Source organism: Barbus barbus (assembly GCF_936440315.1).
Source record: "Barbus barbus genome assembly, chromosome: 19".
Lineage (NCBI taxonomy): Eukaryota > Metazoa > Chordata > Actinopteri > Cypriniformes > Cyprinidae > Barbus > Barbus barbus.
In genome coordinates, this window is record NC_136747.1 from 16,322,137 (window position 1) to 16,338,121 (window position 15,985).

Here is a 15,985-nt window from a genome sequence, read left to right on the forward strand (position 1 = left end):
GTTCAAATAAAGTATCAAAAGCAAGAAATCATATGGTTTTATTGAACAAAACTGTTAAAATGCAATGTATAATAAACAATAGAGCTAATGTAGATTATGCATAACAACAAAGGCCTGCAGGGGCGTCAGTGGCCTGATGATTATTTTTATACATTACTGTTTAATATAATATATATAATATAATTTATTTGGGACAGAAATGCTATAGCCGCTGTAATTCCATGAATACGTGGACATCAAACCGTGTAACTCAGAGTGCGGCGTTGAGCTTTTATTTTGAAATCGCGATGTATTCTCCTGTTAGTGTAGATTTATAAATGATTTACCTTATGAATCTGATGAAATGGCGCACGTTGCGTTCCCAGATGAAGGTTATAATAAACACAAACTCACAACAACATGCAGAGATGGAGTTTGAGACGCTCCACATATAAATGATAACAGTTTCTGTGGAGCCGCTGTGAGACGCACATAGGCTACTTAACCTACACGCATGGAAATAATTAAAGCGCATATACTGTGTTAGAACTGCATCGCATATAATTATTTAATTAAATCATAGCGTTTGTGAATTCACAATTATGCTTAATAATGATTTTTAAATGGGTTTAATATATCATGCAGCCTTGGAAAATAGTCTAACAATGTGTTTTATGGATTATCGTCCGTGAAATGCGCCACTTCCGGTATTTTGCCGGTTAGTCGACGCAGCAAATTGAAGTCGACGATTTTTAATAATCGACTAGTCGCGACAGCCCTAGTTGAAGGTCCAATGAAACAGCAGCTTCAGTGCCGCTTTAAAGGGCTCTGCTGAGGAATAAGGATCTTAACAATAGAAACCACAAATGCTTATCTTGCACTAGCGCAGGCATCTTCACGAATTGTGTAGTAGTTGGTTCATAAAGGTAGGGTAGGGCGAAAAACTCATTTCACTCTCATCTCATTTTCTTCTCCAACTTCAAAATCGACAAACATTATTTTACCTTTCTCTTGACTTTCTTTGCACGTTCACTTTATAAACACCGCACTTTCGCCTACTTATTACGTAATGCATGAGGTCGAGTTGAGAGTTTGTGGTCCCTGAATTTGAACCCTGCCTTTGAAAAGATAAAAAGAAAATTTGATCTTTGGTTATTTAGGGAGTTCTTCTGTTAAAAGCACAAGGAGTTTGTAGACTTAACTATATTGCTTCATTACCTCAAGTTTTTTGTTAGAAACAAGGTAAAAATAAATTTCTTTGTTTTTTTTGGCCCTCCATTCACTTAAGAAACAATAAATGGAACTGAAAGTTCCAGTATTTCTTTAATCATTTTTTTTTTTTTGGTTTGATGAAAGCCATAATAAATGAAAACAGTTTTCGCTTCAAATAGTGTTTACAAATGTGCATTGTTTTCAATCGGCACGTCCCTCACGTCTTAAAAATTGAAACCAAAACAAAATAAAGCACAGGAGTCATGAGAATGTTCTGTATGTTTAATTCCAAAATAACGGATGACAAAACTGAAAATATTTACAGCACATATCGCGTAAACACTTATGGTTTCTGTACAAAGAAATATACACATGCAAAAAGTATAAAATAATCCAAATAAAACAAGTCTAAAATGATAATACATACATTAAAATACAATGAGATCAGAACTAAAATTAGACATTCAATGAAACACTTTACAAAATGTATCCAGTCCAAGTTCCCACGCTTTAAAGGCATCTGTACAACTTTACAATGACAAATAAATTAGGGGACTTGATATGGGTCTATACAGATGAATTAACAATGTTCCTTCCTACCGGGAAAGAGTCACTGTCCACCACTCAAACATTTCATAACGCTTCAAAATCTCAAATATAACAGTTGACTGATGTATGACGCGAGGATCACTGGAAATCAACGTACTGAGAGCAACAGGCCAATGGTTACAGACTGCTAACCAATATCGTTCCAGTGACAATTGAAACTTATGACTAAACTGTCACCAAAAACTATCAGAGGCCTTAAAACTAAAAGCACCTACATTTGCAGTAAAACTATCCATATGAGAAGATAAATATCATAATTTAAAGGCTTCACATTTTTTTGTCCATGATATCTCGCTATGACGAAATTATTCTCATGTCAAGGACCGCCTAGTCTAAATGGGAGGTGCGTTTCAGAAATACTCCAATAATCTGTGATTATGTGTTCTGTGATCTAGAACATGGACACCGAGGAAAATAAAGAAAAACAATTCTTCACAAATTTAAAGCTATGAATAACTTGTGTAAACAACCAGTCATAGCTACCTAAGGTGTGAAATGTTTGTCGGGGAACAAAAAGAAAAACTAATTCTCATAAAGCATGGAGAGCTTTGGCATACCAATATGTATATCAACAGAAAAGTGACTAGCATAAGTGCCATGTAGACAACAACCCTGCAGAATGACAGGGCTTTAATACTTAACGATAAAGACCGGATTTAAATAAACAACAGCAGAACTGCAGTACCGAGTACGTGCTATTCTACATTTTTATTAAAGGTATAACGGACGTCTTCATAAATAGTTGCATAAACAATCGAAGCTGCAACATTGCACGTGATAAGAACCGGAAACAACGTGAGTGCATTTACAGTATTCAGTCTGTCCCGTCTGAAGCTGATGAGCACAGACGTCTGGCATCTCCCACAGGAGTTCTGCTCTCCACCCTTGTGACATTGCATTTAAAAAGAAAGAAAGAAACAGGGCAGACACATAGTATAGAATAAGGCGTATAAATCTGTAGGTTGCACAACACAATTTGTTCTAGTCGCAGTAAAAAAAAAAAAAAAAAAAAAAGACTTGCAGCCATAAACAATTTTGCAGCTAAATGTGGCGTAATCATCATTGTTGAAATAAGCAACTAATTACACTAGGAGACCAAAACAAGCTTTCACTTAAAATGCTTCAACTACTCTTTTGCTCACGATTTGTGTGTTGCGTTCATTCAGACTTGAGTTGATGTAACTGATTTTATTGAAAGATGTACCTGAAAATGTCATGGTTATTATGCACTGTTCATTTTTCTCTAAAGGTTCATTAAGAAATGTTCCGAGTCGAACGCTGTAAAAGCACAAAAACAGCCGCTTGCTCTCTGGCTCAGGCAAAACAGAAAGGGAAAAAAGGTTGTTCTCCTCGCTAAATTGCATTTGCATTCTTCAAAAACCTCTGCCACGTTTGTGCAGGTACATTTGTTCTACACAAAATATTAGTCCATTTATGTAGATTTGTTGATCATTCAGTAAATCAGAAATATTATATATATATATTTATATTTATATTCCATTGTTTTAATCTCTGCGTAGAAGTCTTCATGAAATTGGAAACAAGGCAGCAGCAAACTGGGAAAGGACTATCGATCTAAAATCTTGTCTGCCGACGAAGGCTCTGATTGGCAGATATGGTTGTCAGCACACATTTTGATAGGCTCAGGACTGAAGTCTTCTTAATTGGCATCAGAAAGAGGATGAGAGCATGTTTCTCGGGTCAGATCCTGGGCTGTAGCCTGCTTTGCAGGAAGGCTCTTATGCCTCCGAGAGGCCGCAGGTCGTTCTGGTGTTTGCGCCGATCGATGAAGGAGATGAGTCTAGAGGTATCGATGCATTCGGCTGAGCGACGGCCACCTCCAGGTCTCAGCCAGGGATCCTGCAGGCAGGTGGCAGCTGGGGGCCGCTTGGAAGGTTCGGTCCTGAGAAGCAGGCACACGAAATCCCGTGCCGCCTGGCTCACGCCCTGGAAGTAGTCGTCGGGGAAACTGAAGTCTAGGCGGCAGATGTTGAGGCACGTCTCTTCCACGCTCTCGTCTAAGAACGGAGACGCCCCGCTCAGCATCACGTACGTCACTACGCCCAGACTCCATAAGTCAGAGGAGAGAGAGACAGGATCCCCCAGAACCAGCTCGGGGGCCGCAAACTCTGGGCTGCCCAGCAGAGGGTGAACGTAAGGAGACGAGTTCAGCTGTACTGCGTCGCCGAAGTCTGCCAGTTTCACCATCGGCTGGGAGGGGCTCTGGTCCACCACAAGGTTTTCAGGCTGATCAGAAAGTGCGAAATTAGCATAACTTTGTAAGTAGGATTGTGCAAAGAAAGATTTTTAAAATAAACTAGTCTGTAGTTTGTCTGAATGATCAGTTCTATAACTCTTGTAGGGAAGCCCTGAATGAATAAACTGATTTTCAGTCCACCAGATCTCGCATGTTTCTTAAAGGGATGGTTCACCCAAAAATGAAAATGGTGTCATTAATTACTCACCCTCATGTCGTTCCAAACCCGTAAGACCTTTGTTCATCTTCGAAACACAAATTAAGATATTTATGAAATCTGAGAGCTCTCAGGCCCTCCATAGACAGCAACGCAACTGCAATGTTCCCAGGGCCAGAAACGTAGTAAGGACATCGATAAAACAGTCCATGTGACATAAATGGCTGAACTTCGGTTTTGCAAAGAAAACAAATATAACAATTTATTCAACCATTTTTCTCCACGAGTTACTGTTTTCCACCATTTTGGAGAGTACCATGATGCATGCGCGCGCTTTCCCCAGAACATAATGAACTTAATCAGCATTGTGTATGTTCAGCATGCACACATTTTCACACATGCATCGTGGTTCTCTCCAAAATGCCAGAAGACGGTAACTTAGGGAGAAGAACTGTTGAATAAATAATTTTCATTTTCTTTGCGCACAAAAAGTATTCTCGTAGCTTCACAAAATTGAAGTTGAGCTACTGATGTCACATGGACTGTTTTACCAATGTCCTTGCTAGATTTCTGGGATAATATCTTAATTTGTGTTTCGAAGATGAACAAAGGTCTTATGTGTTTGGAATGACATGAGGGTGAGTAATTAATGACAGAATTTCCATTTTGGGGTGAACAATCCCTTTAAGAAGTACCCAAACAGGACGAGATCCTTTTGTTCAAAAACATCTAAAAAAAAAAAAAAAATTAAAATTTACATAGGACTTCTAAGGAGAGCATGCTGCCACTCATTCAAAAGACAGTGATAATTCAAAGTGCTTTACATAAAAATAAAACACAGTAATCATGCAAGCATTCATAAGAAAAAATAAAATAACATTAAAAATATTTATTAACTTATATTTATTTTTTTTATATTTGATTAATTATTCAATTACATGTATTTATTGGTACTTTATTTTTTATATATTAACACATTAAAAGGGACAATTTTAAGTATTTATTATAAAGTGATATGTAATTTTTTAGGTATATATTAGGTATGTAACACTAACCTTTAAATCCAGATGAACTATTCTGCAGTTGTGCAGGTATTGCAAAGCTTCTAAAATGTCCCGGAGGTAAAAGGCCACTTTTTCCTCAGTGAGGTTCCCCCAGCTCACAATGTAGTCCAGTAGACGGCCCTGATCAGACCTGTGCAATCACACAATACACATGGTCACATACATATCTGAGTGTGACACAGTCTATTCTGATATTAAAGTGTGTGTGTGTGAGCTCTCACATCTCAAGGACCAGTGCATAGCTGCTGGAGGTCTCAAAGGTGTCCAGTAGTCTGACTAGGTGAGGGTGCTGGAGTCTCTGTAGGATGCTGAATTCGTGGGTGACCTGGTCTCGTTTCATGAGTTTCTTATTCACAAACTTGACCGCTACTGTGTGCTTTGATCCCTTCTGGTCACAGCGTTTTACTACAGAGAACCTTCCCCTAAGAGAGAGAAACAACAACTGCAATGTTGCTCTAGTTTTTATAGAGGAATCCATGTGATATCAAAACTGTGTATAAATTCCCATGAGTCTCACCTGCCCAGCTCTGCTACCTCAGTGTAGAAGGACTCAAAGTTGTCTTTCCACATGACCCGGGTTCCATCGCTAGTAGTTCCTGTGAAAGGCAGTCCAGTTAAGTTCATAGCACAAATAAATCTTTGAAACACCAGGTGGACTGTTTGCATTGCTAGTTTGAATGAGAACACATTCTTACCCAACACTCTGAGACTGGCTGATGATGTCACACTGCCTATGTCATTCGTTGCAATGCAGGTGTACATGCCATCATCCTCTGAGGTCACACCTACGATACGCAGAGTGGCCTCGCCAGTCTCACTGCGATGCAGCGTAAAGAAATAATGATTTATGCAGAAAACAAAATAATTACATTAGCAAAAACTGAGTTTAATAACTACAAAAACAGAAGATCAATCTTAATCAGAATTCTTGCTTGCAGAAGAAAAAATCTATTATTTAATCAAATAACTATTTATCTTATTACATAAATTAACTAAAACTTACTGAGTTCCTTAAAACAAAGCAGTATATAAATGTATATAGTTACGTCCCAAGACATAATTACTTTTTATTTTGTTATATTTGTGCAGAATTTGATATTGCCTGTTTCATAAAACAAGTTTACCAAATAATCCAGGTTTATTTCAGTTAGTCTGACTTATTGTCAATTGATTTGGTTCAAAATAAGTCAGACTAACTGAAATAAGCCTGGCTTGTTTGGTAAACTTTTATGAAACAGCCCCCAGTTTGCATTTTTGGCAGTGTTTTGGTGTTATGTTTTCGTTTTCTCTCCTCCCTCTACTCCATGCAAAGCTTAATGAAGATCAGCTAGTCCTAATTGTCATCAACTACTGGCTAGCTCTGATTGGCTGCTGGAGGGAGAGCTTGTGGATAAAGCTGGAGACTCCCTGTGAAGATGCCCCTTCTTTGCCTTTGCTGCCTCCTGAGATTGTTTTCTCCTGTCCCAGACAATTGGACCTTTCGCACCACGGGAACCTTTTCATAGTACCTGAACTAACTGTGGAACTACCCACTTTATGGCGAGTTCGCACCGCAGGAACTATGAACGGTTTTAGTTCTAGGAACTAAATTAGCTCCTACTCCAGAGTAGGGTCTAAAACAGTTCTAGGAACTATCTCTCCACCCTCAATACCACGACTGAGGTGCCCTTGAGCAAGGCACCGAACCCCCAACTGCTCCCCGGGCGCCGCAGCATAAATGGCTGCCCACTGCTCCGGGTGTGTGTTCACTGTGTGTGTGTGTTCACTGCTGTGTGTGTGCATGTTGGATGGGTTAAAAGCAGAGCACGAATTCCGAGTATGGGTCACCATACTTGGCAGTATGTCACTTCACTTCACATCAGTGACGTAAGTGTACGCTGATTGGCCAAACGTACGCGAGAAACAGGCTACCTGGCATTTTTAAAAAGCCATGTAAACATATTTACTCCACGAACATGGAAAACAGCGATAACGGCATTTACTTGTTGTCTGCAGTGTTGTCATCGAAGCTGAGAAAAGAACACGTAACACTGCAAGTTGTCATCGAAATTTAGTCTCTTAGCCCAACTTTTTCCTCTTGCAATCGCGTAAATTGTGCGTTTACATTCCATCTCCGTTATCACGAAACCCACGGCACACCACTAAAACAGCTCTGATCACCGCATCCTCCATTCGTTGTTGATGTTTGTTAATGCCACGCAAAAAGATATCGCTGTCGGCTGCTTCAGAGTTCCTGCTGCCGGTGTGAACGCAACCAGGAAAACGGCCCGAGGGAGAAATTGGTTCTCTAGGAACTACCCCGTTGGCTAGTTCCAGAACTTAGTACCTAGAACTACATGGTGCGAAATCCCCTATTATCACGTGTGCTAGTAGTTGGTCTGATGGCCTTTTGGTTGTTAATGTACAACGTATTTAGCTTTGAATCTTTGAAGAGATGTTGTTGCTCTGTTTTACTCGGGTAAATTCACAACTTTATAATTGTCGTTTTTGGAGCAGTAGGGAGGTGGATGTCTTTTTTTTTAATGTACATGTTTTCTCCTGTTTTTGGTTAGAAAGGGAGTAAGGTAAGACTTCTGTTGTTTTTAACTTTGTGTTGTGAGTTTAGAAAGTACTCCTCCCTAAGTTAGAACTTATGTTTGTTGCTTTTGGCCTGGTCCCCTCCTGAAACTATATTTGGTCCCCTCTTCGTACCTTTTTGCAAGCTTGTCAAATAAACCACTTTTCCTGAGTGTTACAAAAATCTATGTGAAAGTGCTAGGACATTAGAGAGGAGTTCCTGGTAGCCTATTAAGAGTTATTTCTTTCTCTCTCTCTTGAAAATACAACGTAAGTTTGTTTGGCTTGCTTTAAACGCACCCTGAACTTTTGTCGATATGTCTCCAGCACCAACTCGTATGCTCTCAACACGACTGCTTTCACAGTGTCATAGTACAACGATTCCTCAATTGGCAAGGCAGCACATACCTCTTGTGCTTTGCCAACGAGGTTACACTGCAGCATTAAAGCCCACGTCTTTCGGCCAATTCAACTTTACGGCAACACGCTCGAAACAAAATAAGAGTCTACCTCTGATTTGCGAAAGGGTGGTACTAATCTGACATATTTGCCAACATCAAATTCAGATTTAGATGCAATGCTATCACTAGAGGAAGGCGGTCTAGAACGAGGTGTACTTCTACCTCAAGGTTGCGCAACTTAATATCACAATCTGCTTGGATTTCAAGAGCTCTCAGCCGAAGTGTCTCATGCTACTGCTTTTTTTAATGCGAGATCAAGAGATGGATGAGCCCCCAACTGTTACCCCCTTCCTGACCATAAATCAGGAAGGCACGTAACAATATTAATAAAACAGCATTATATACTGTATGCATATCACCAAAACTGAAAGACATTTTTTTCAAAGAAAATTTTTTGTCTGTTTGTCCGCACCTGTAGGCTATGCTAAAGTGGCCGTTGTTGGTGAGTGTTCTCTGATCGGGTCCCTTCCATGTGACTGTGGCTTTGGGACAGCCACACACTTTAAACCTCAGAGTGACGCACTCCCCTTTATCACAGGTCACATCACTCAGCGGGACGAGGATCTCTGGGGGAACTGGAGGAAAAAGATCTACATCAACCCTTAATTATGTTTATGACTTTTTTTATATAATTTTATATAATCATTTTTAACAGAATGATGGACTTAAACATTTTGAACTTACCATCATAGATATAATTGGGATTTAGAAGCTGCAAAATGGAAAACAAAGTTTTGAGCATACATTTTTCTGAGGGATTTTTCTAGAAAATAACATTAGAGACAGATTTGTGTGTGTTTTCATTAGTGTTACCTTTACAGAGACCTTGTTGGTTAGTCCCTCTCTGGATTTCCTGTATCCATTTTCAAGCTTGGTCTCTTTTTTATTTTCCTTCTCTCTTTTCTCTGACTTCTTTCGAATACGGAGGGATGTATGCCATGATGATGATTTCCTGCTGGAAAGTGAATGTTTAAAATAATTACAACATGTTAAATATCCAACAGATGATAACCACTAAAGGCATGTAACAAAAATAGGTTTGATTTTATTGCAGAATGTGTTTTGTAAACGGTTAAAGGCTCTTACTTAATGGTCCCCTCTGGTACATCAGGGATAATGGCAGAGGTGTGGCCCAGCACGTATCCTGGGATCCAGCCCTCGGCGGCTGGGCATTGGTCGGTAGCGGCGCGAAACACCAAGAACATGTTCTGCTGATTGGAGGCCAGGATCTGCACCACCTCCCCTTGACCTACACTTATCTCATCCTCTTTCAGAGCCACATAGTCCTGAGTCACCAACATGGTGGAGATATTACTGTTGCTGCTGCTTTCACTCTGTGGACAAACAGACACACACAGGTCTTAATATTAGAGACATCTTATACTTCTAACACAATACCTGTAGGTTTTCCTGAGGGTAAACAGTATTCCCTCATGGTCTGTTTAAATGTGTTTTTAAAAAAGTTAGAAAATTGCTTTTGTTCTCTTAAAATTTCTTATATGTTCCAGTGACCCACCCAAAACCCAGTATATGTAAGTATTATTGAAGTATATGCAAGTATTATTATTATTGTTTAAATAAAGGTCATTATTTTTGGTTAATTTGAACATACTGAAAATTTTACATATTGTAAAAAAAAAATGTACTGTACATTTACTGTAAAAGTAAGCAATCAGAAAATTATTATATGAATATCATTATTTTCATCTTTAATTTAAATAATTGTTTAATAAATCTTTATATGTTTTTGGGTCTCTCCCCTAGAAATAATGCAATATTTGTTAGGGAGGACATCTGAAGTATTTTATCAAGTTAAAATCAGCTTTCATTAGATTAGGAAACGTTTCAGCTTGATGCTTCAATGGTAACAAAATAAGAGTCTTAAAGGATTAGTTCACTTTTAAAAAAACTTTTGCTGATAATTTACTCACCCCCATGTCATCCAAGATGTCCATGTCTTTCTTTCTTCAGTCGAAAAGAAATTAAGGTTTTTGATGAAAACATTTCTCCATATAATGAACTTCATTGGGACCCAAACGGTTCAAGGTCCAAATGATAGTTTCAGTGCAGCTTCAAAGGGCTTTAAACGATACCAGACGATGAATAAGGGTCTTATCTAGCGAAACGATCTGTCATTTCAAAAATAAATAAAAAAGTTTAAGGTTTATAAGCACAAATGCTCGCCTTGCTCTGTTCTGTGATGCGCGTTCGTGACGTCACGTAATACGCAATTACGTAGAAAAGGTCACGGTTGAGGTAGGCGGAAGTTCCGAGTCAGTAGGCTTTTTAATATTAAAACACCCAGGATACGCACAAATGGGCATTTTAAACGATAAACTGACACAAAGACATTTGAATATGTGTATATGGTCCTCCTTCCGCACATTTGTAAACACTGACTCGGTACTTCCGCCTAAGTGAACCGTGACCTTTTCAACGTCATTGCGTATTACGTGACGTCATGAACGCGCATCACAGTACAGAGCAAGGCGAGCATTTGTGCTTATAAAACTTAAACTTTTTTATTTATTTTTGAAATGACCGATCGTTTCGCTAGATAACACCCTTATTCATCGTCTGGTATTGTTTAAAGCCCTTTGAAGCTGCACTGAAACTTTCATTTGGACCTTGAACCGTTTGGGTCCCATTGAAGTTCATTATATGGAGAAATGTTTTCATCAAAAACCTTAATTTCTTTTCGACTGAAGAAAGAAAGACATGGACATCTTGGATGACATGGGGGTGAGTAAATTATCAGCAAAAGTTTTTTTAAAAGTGAACTAATCCTTTAAGGTCTCTCAGACCCTAAACAGAACATGAGGGCTTTTGGATTTCATTTTTGGTAATAGATGACGACAAAACATTCCATAATAACTCCCATGCTCAGCAATATTTACAACTTTTGATTGACAGCTTTTGATTAACCCTGCAAGTGCACTGCATTGAAAACATGCATTATTAAACGAGAATAGTCAAAGAAAAGATAAGAAACAGAAAAGAAAGTGAGACAAGAACCCATGTTAGTTACAGTAGCCTGATAAAAAAGATCTAAAATTCGGAAGTAGGTCACATGATAAGCAGAATTAAAACATCCACAGATGTTTCCTGCATTGGTTTGTAAGATTAACAGTTAAGATGCGGTCACATTAGCAAAATTTTATGGACAAAAAAGCCCAGTGTCTATTGTCAATAGTGTAGTGAATAGATTTATGAAGCAAAGCTCACACAGAAGTCACTTTCTAATCAAGATGCAGCAATGTAGCAAAGCCATGTGACTAATTTAGGGATAGTTCACCCAAAAATGAAAATTCTGTCATTAATTACAGAATTCATGAAGATTCATGTCTTTCCAAACCCTTAAGACCTTCGTTCATCTTCAGAACATAAATTAAGGTATTTTTGATGAAATCCGAGAGCTTTCGGACCCTCCATTGACAGCAACGCAACTACCATGTTCAAGGCCCAGAAAGGACAGTTGTTAAAATAGTCCCATGTGACATCAATGGTTCAGCCTTAATTTTATGAAGCCAAGAGAATACTTTGCGCACAAAGAAAATAAAAAATAACTTAATTCAACAAATTCTTCTCTTCCAAGTCAGTCTTCTACGTGCATTCTGACGTAGAACCGCGGATGTGTCGTGGGACTATCATGAATGTGCATCAAAAACTGACATGGAAGAGTAGAATTGTTGAATAAAATCATTATTTTTGTTTACTTTGCACACAAAAGTATTCTCACAGCTTCGTAACATTATGGTTGAACCATTGATGTCACATGGACTATTTTAACAAGGTCTTAACTACTTTTCTGAGCCTTGAACACGGTAGTTGCGTTGCTGTCTACGGAGGGTCAGAAAACTCAGATTTCATCAAAAATATCTTAATTTGTGTTGCGAAGATGAACAAAGCTCTTACTGGTTAGGAACGACATGAGGGTGAGTACTATCCCTTTAAGAAATCTGTGTCCAGAAATCTTTCACCCTGATGCAAAATTCCTGCTCGTGGTGATTCCTATTGAAATTACTGTATTTCACCCACGAATATTCTGAAAACGACAGTAAATCTGACTATACTTTTATTCTTTTAGAAAAGCTGATTTTCTTGTACATACCACAAAGAAAGCTTGAAGTTAAGAGCTTCTTTTTAAGGAAGGGAAAACCTAGTTCTTGTTTTACAACTCCATAAACAGTTAGTATCTGGCCACAAGCAGAACTCTGTTAGAATTCTGAGATGCAGACCAAAGGATCTGTTGGAAGTCCACAGAGTAGAAACCAGGTTAGGAGAGGCAGAAATCAGACAGAATCCAGGTGGGTTAGAGAGTCATTCATGAGGGAAGACAGGAGCAGAGTTGAGCTGAAGCGCTGCGGTCAACCGGGGCAGGAGTGTGTCTCTTACCCCGTTGCTCTGAGTGGACTGGACAGACTGCTCACTGGCAGAAGAGCAGGTACTCATGCGGTCTGCGTCCTTACTGTGGGTGGAATGCCGGTGACTTTGGTTCTGGTTTTGCCGTCCCAGTGTGTCACATGCTTCCCCAGGGAAAGTAAAGGAACCAGGCCTGCTGGCAGGGGATGCGGGAACGGAGTTCCAGAACAAGGTGGAGCTGCCGCCCGTCTTTGGCCCAGGACTGCAGGGTGGGATGGAGTCTTTGAAAGCTGGTGTGGCTAATGGGGAGGCCATGGGTGAAACCGTTCCAGGTCTGGGTTTGACCAGTGCTAGTGGGGCCACAGTGGCTCGAGGGATCTGCGCTTTGCCGACTCCATCCCTGCTCTCTTTGGAAGCGCTTTCTGTAGAGTCCGTCTGTTTGAGGTGAGGGCCCGCAGGAACCTTCCCCTTTGGATCAGGCTCTGTGGTGCAAGAGGGTGAGGAACCCCTGGAGAGAGGTCTTGGGGACATACCTGATATTTTGTTGGGGCCGTCAGGCTCGTGGGCTCCGGGCCCCAGGGCGGGAGAGTGATGACGGAGTGGCAAGCGCGAGGGCTGGGGGATACGGGAGGGGCGGGAGCGGGAACCCGACCCAGCCAGGGCCCCTCCGCCTCCTCCGGGGACCATGACCTGACCCCCGCTACCTCCAGCCTGTATGCTGCCTGAGACACCAGGCCCCTCGACATGGTTCCTCTGGTAGTCTATAGGAGATGTAAGCGCTACAGGAGGAAAGACATCTAGTGAGGACAATGAATTTGCTCATGAGCATAACAGCTCAGATTATCCAGATTTTAGGAGAGTGTAAAAGATACTGATCTATAGTGAAAGATATTAACCTAAAGATACAGCAAACGAAAACTTTACAATGAGGATCAATTCATTAGCATTAGATAATGCATTAGACTTCATGAACTTGACATGTATATAACACTTCATTAGTTCAAGTAAAATTCAAGATGATTTGTAGATTATTTAAAGACTTCTATATGCTTAAAAGTATTGCTAGTTGCTGTACCATTGAGGAAATTGCGTTGGCTCTCCAGGATTTGGCTGATCTGCAACATCCAGACTTGCCGGACTCCAGGGTGGCTTGAGTGCAGAATAAAGGCCTCTTTGCTGCCATTGGACATTCTGGAGGTCAGTGCGAATTTACATGGATCTCCATCCACACTGTCCTCAAGCCCCAGACAGCTCACCTACACACATACAAACAGAATGTTTTGATCTTCTATATACAATTTTAGATTTATCACCAAATCTGGGACGATAAAATTAGAAACCAAGAAACTGTCAGACGAGGATGCCTGCACCTTGATGCTGTATTTGTACAGGTAACCAGGCATCAAGAAGCCCCTCTTTTTATCTAAAGGTTCACTGAAGATGACAATCTGCTCAAAGAGGAAGACTCTTCTCTCTTTCATTCTGTTCAGCAGGCCACCCTCCGGTTCAGCCACCATGAAGGTGTCCTGCAGGAGGAGACGCCCCTGAGCAATGATCTTTCCCTGTGAAGGACAGAGAGACCGATCAAATGAATTAATTCACATGTAAAACACTACAATTATTCTTGATAATCTCCTGATAAAAATGGTCACAGCAATCTTACATCAAATCCCTGGAGTCGACCAACATTCATCATGTCGTTGCATTTTTTTGGTACAATGCACATGACCTCAACCGCTTTCTACAACACATCAATAACTTCATCAGTATAAATACATACGACAACCAATCAATATATAAATATACATATATTGATTGCTTGTACATACACTATATTGCCAAAAGTATTGGGTCACCCCATTCTAATGAACAGGTTTGACTACTTTAGTAAATTCCATGAGTACAAATGTTAATGTTTAAGCATATAATGATATTCTAGGGAATTGTAAGGCAAGGTTCAAAAAGAAATGTTTAATTCAGTCAGTGTGGAAGAACTTGACTGGTCTGCAGAAAGCCAAGTCCTGATCCCAGCTGAACACCTCTGGTGTGACTTTAAATGCAGACCAAAAACTCTTCACCAAACACCAATGACTTGAACATAAGGGTACTGTCATTTTAGACACGTCCAAAACTGTTGCAACAGAGATGGAAATACAGTTTTTAAATACATGAATTATGCTTCCATCTTTGTTGCCACAGTTTTGTTAGTTCATTTTTCTGTTCTAAAGAAGGGGGTGTCCCAACACTTTTGTCCATATAGTGTCTATACAAGTCATTGGTGTTTGGTGATGAGTTTTTGGTCTGCATTTAAAGTCACACCAGAGGTGTTCAGCTGGGATCAGGACTTGGCTTTCTGCAGACCAATCAAGTTCTTCCACACTGACTGAATCAATCATGTCTTTTTGAACCGTGCCTTATACACAGAGGCACTGTCATGTTAGACTAGAAAAGCGTTCTGTCCAAACAAATGCAAACGTGTTGACGCACAATACACATTACAATAGGACAAAAACATTTTAAAAACACTTATTGATCCCAAACTTTTGAATTGCAGTATATAGCATAGAATAAAAACTAACCTCCAATTCTACTGAATCAATTCCAACTTTTTTGGAAAATTTGAGGAAATCCTGTGAAAAACACACAAAAAAAACCAGACATCAGAATCATGATTAGACTAACAACTCAACTCAACAGGGCTAAAACAATGAGATGAAGTGGACCAGATGGACAAACCTTAAGCAGCAGCTGGTACTTCATAATTCTCTGCACGGGTTTAATGAGCAGATCAGTGATCTGAAGCCTGTGACCCAGACACTGCTTCAGATCCTGCAAGAGAGGATCAAAAGCAGATCTTGATACTTGCATGTAATGCATTTATTCAATATGACATTATAATTGTTTCATTAAATTCTATGTGATTTCTATTTGGTGGTATACTGACATAAATGCTAAATATACTTCATAAGGAAATGCAATGGGCAGAAATTATGTTCAAATCAGCCTAAACACTTCAGTTACGCACCTCAAAATAGGTGTCGATATACTCTGAGACAATGTGCTCAGATTTAGGTTTGTTCTGGCAGTAAACAATGTACATGTGCAGTCTCCGCTCCTGAAAGGCATGATGAGTTCATGAGTAAGCACAATATCATATTACAGAAAAATAAGTTTGATTGGTTGCCTAAAAAAGCTTAAAAATTGTACATGTTTGACGAAGAGAGGGCCGAGCCGGTCAGGATCCTCAAGGCACTTCTCAAGCTCTCCCAGAAAGAAACTGAAACATTAAGGATTAAAAAATTTCTTCAATCTCTTCAAAAATCTGTCA

The 15,985-nt window shown here is 39.7% G+C and overlaps 1 protein-coding gene across 4 annotated transcripts in view; it reads right to left on the minus strand.

Moving 5' to 3' along the window:
• Positions 1-1,459: 1,459 nt before the first annotated feature.
• LOC306885268 (triple functional domain protein-like) overlaps positions 1,460-15,985 on the minus strand; it is a 110,895-nt gene continuing 96,369 nt past the window's right edge. For 2 of the 4 annotated variants that reach the window (XM_079441681.1, XM_079441679.1), the window contains 17 exons: positions 15,865-15,934; positions 15,683-15,772; positions 15,394-15,486; positions 15,237-15,287; positions 14,321-14,398; positions 14,028-14,219; positions 13,733-13,913; positions 12,691-13,436; positions 9,382-9,629; positions 9,109-9,247; positions 8,980-9,007; positions 8,708-8,870; positions 5,974-6,095; positions 5,796-5,874; positions 5,500-5,700; positions 5,270-5,408; positions 1,460-4,047 (listed from right to left, as the gene is read on the minus strand). In XM_079441681.1, the coding sequence (XP_079297807.1) occupies positions 3,502-4,047; positions 5,270-5,408; positions 5,500-5,700; positions 5,796-5,874; positions 5,974-6,095; positions 8,708-8,870; positions 8,980-9,007; positions 9,109-9,247; positions 9,382-9,629; positions 12,691-13,436; positions 13,733-13,913; positions 14,028-14,219; positions 14,321-14,398; positions 15,237-15,287; positions 15,394-15,486; positions 15,683-15,772; positions 15,865-15,934 (3,166 nt within the window). In that variant the 3' untranslated portion in view covers positions 1,460-3,501. Of the gene's footprint in view, positions 4,048-5,269; positions 5,409-5,499; positions 5,701-5,795; positions 5,875-5,973; positions 6,096-8,707; positions 8,871-8,979; positions 9,008-9,108; positions 9,251-9,381; positions 9,630-12,690; positions 13,437-13,732; positions 13,914-14,027; positions 14,220-14,320; positions 14,399-15,236; positions 15,288-15,393; positions 15,487-15,682; positions 15,773-15,864; positions 15,935-15,985 lie in introns of all 4 variants that reach the window. The other 2 variants (XM_079441680.1, XM_079441678.1) reach the window with 2 other exon arrangements.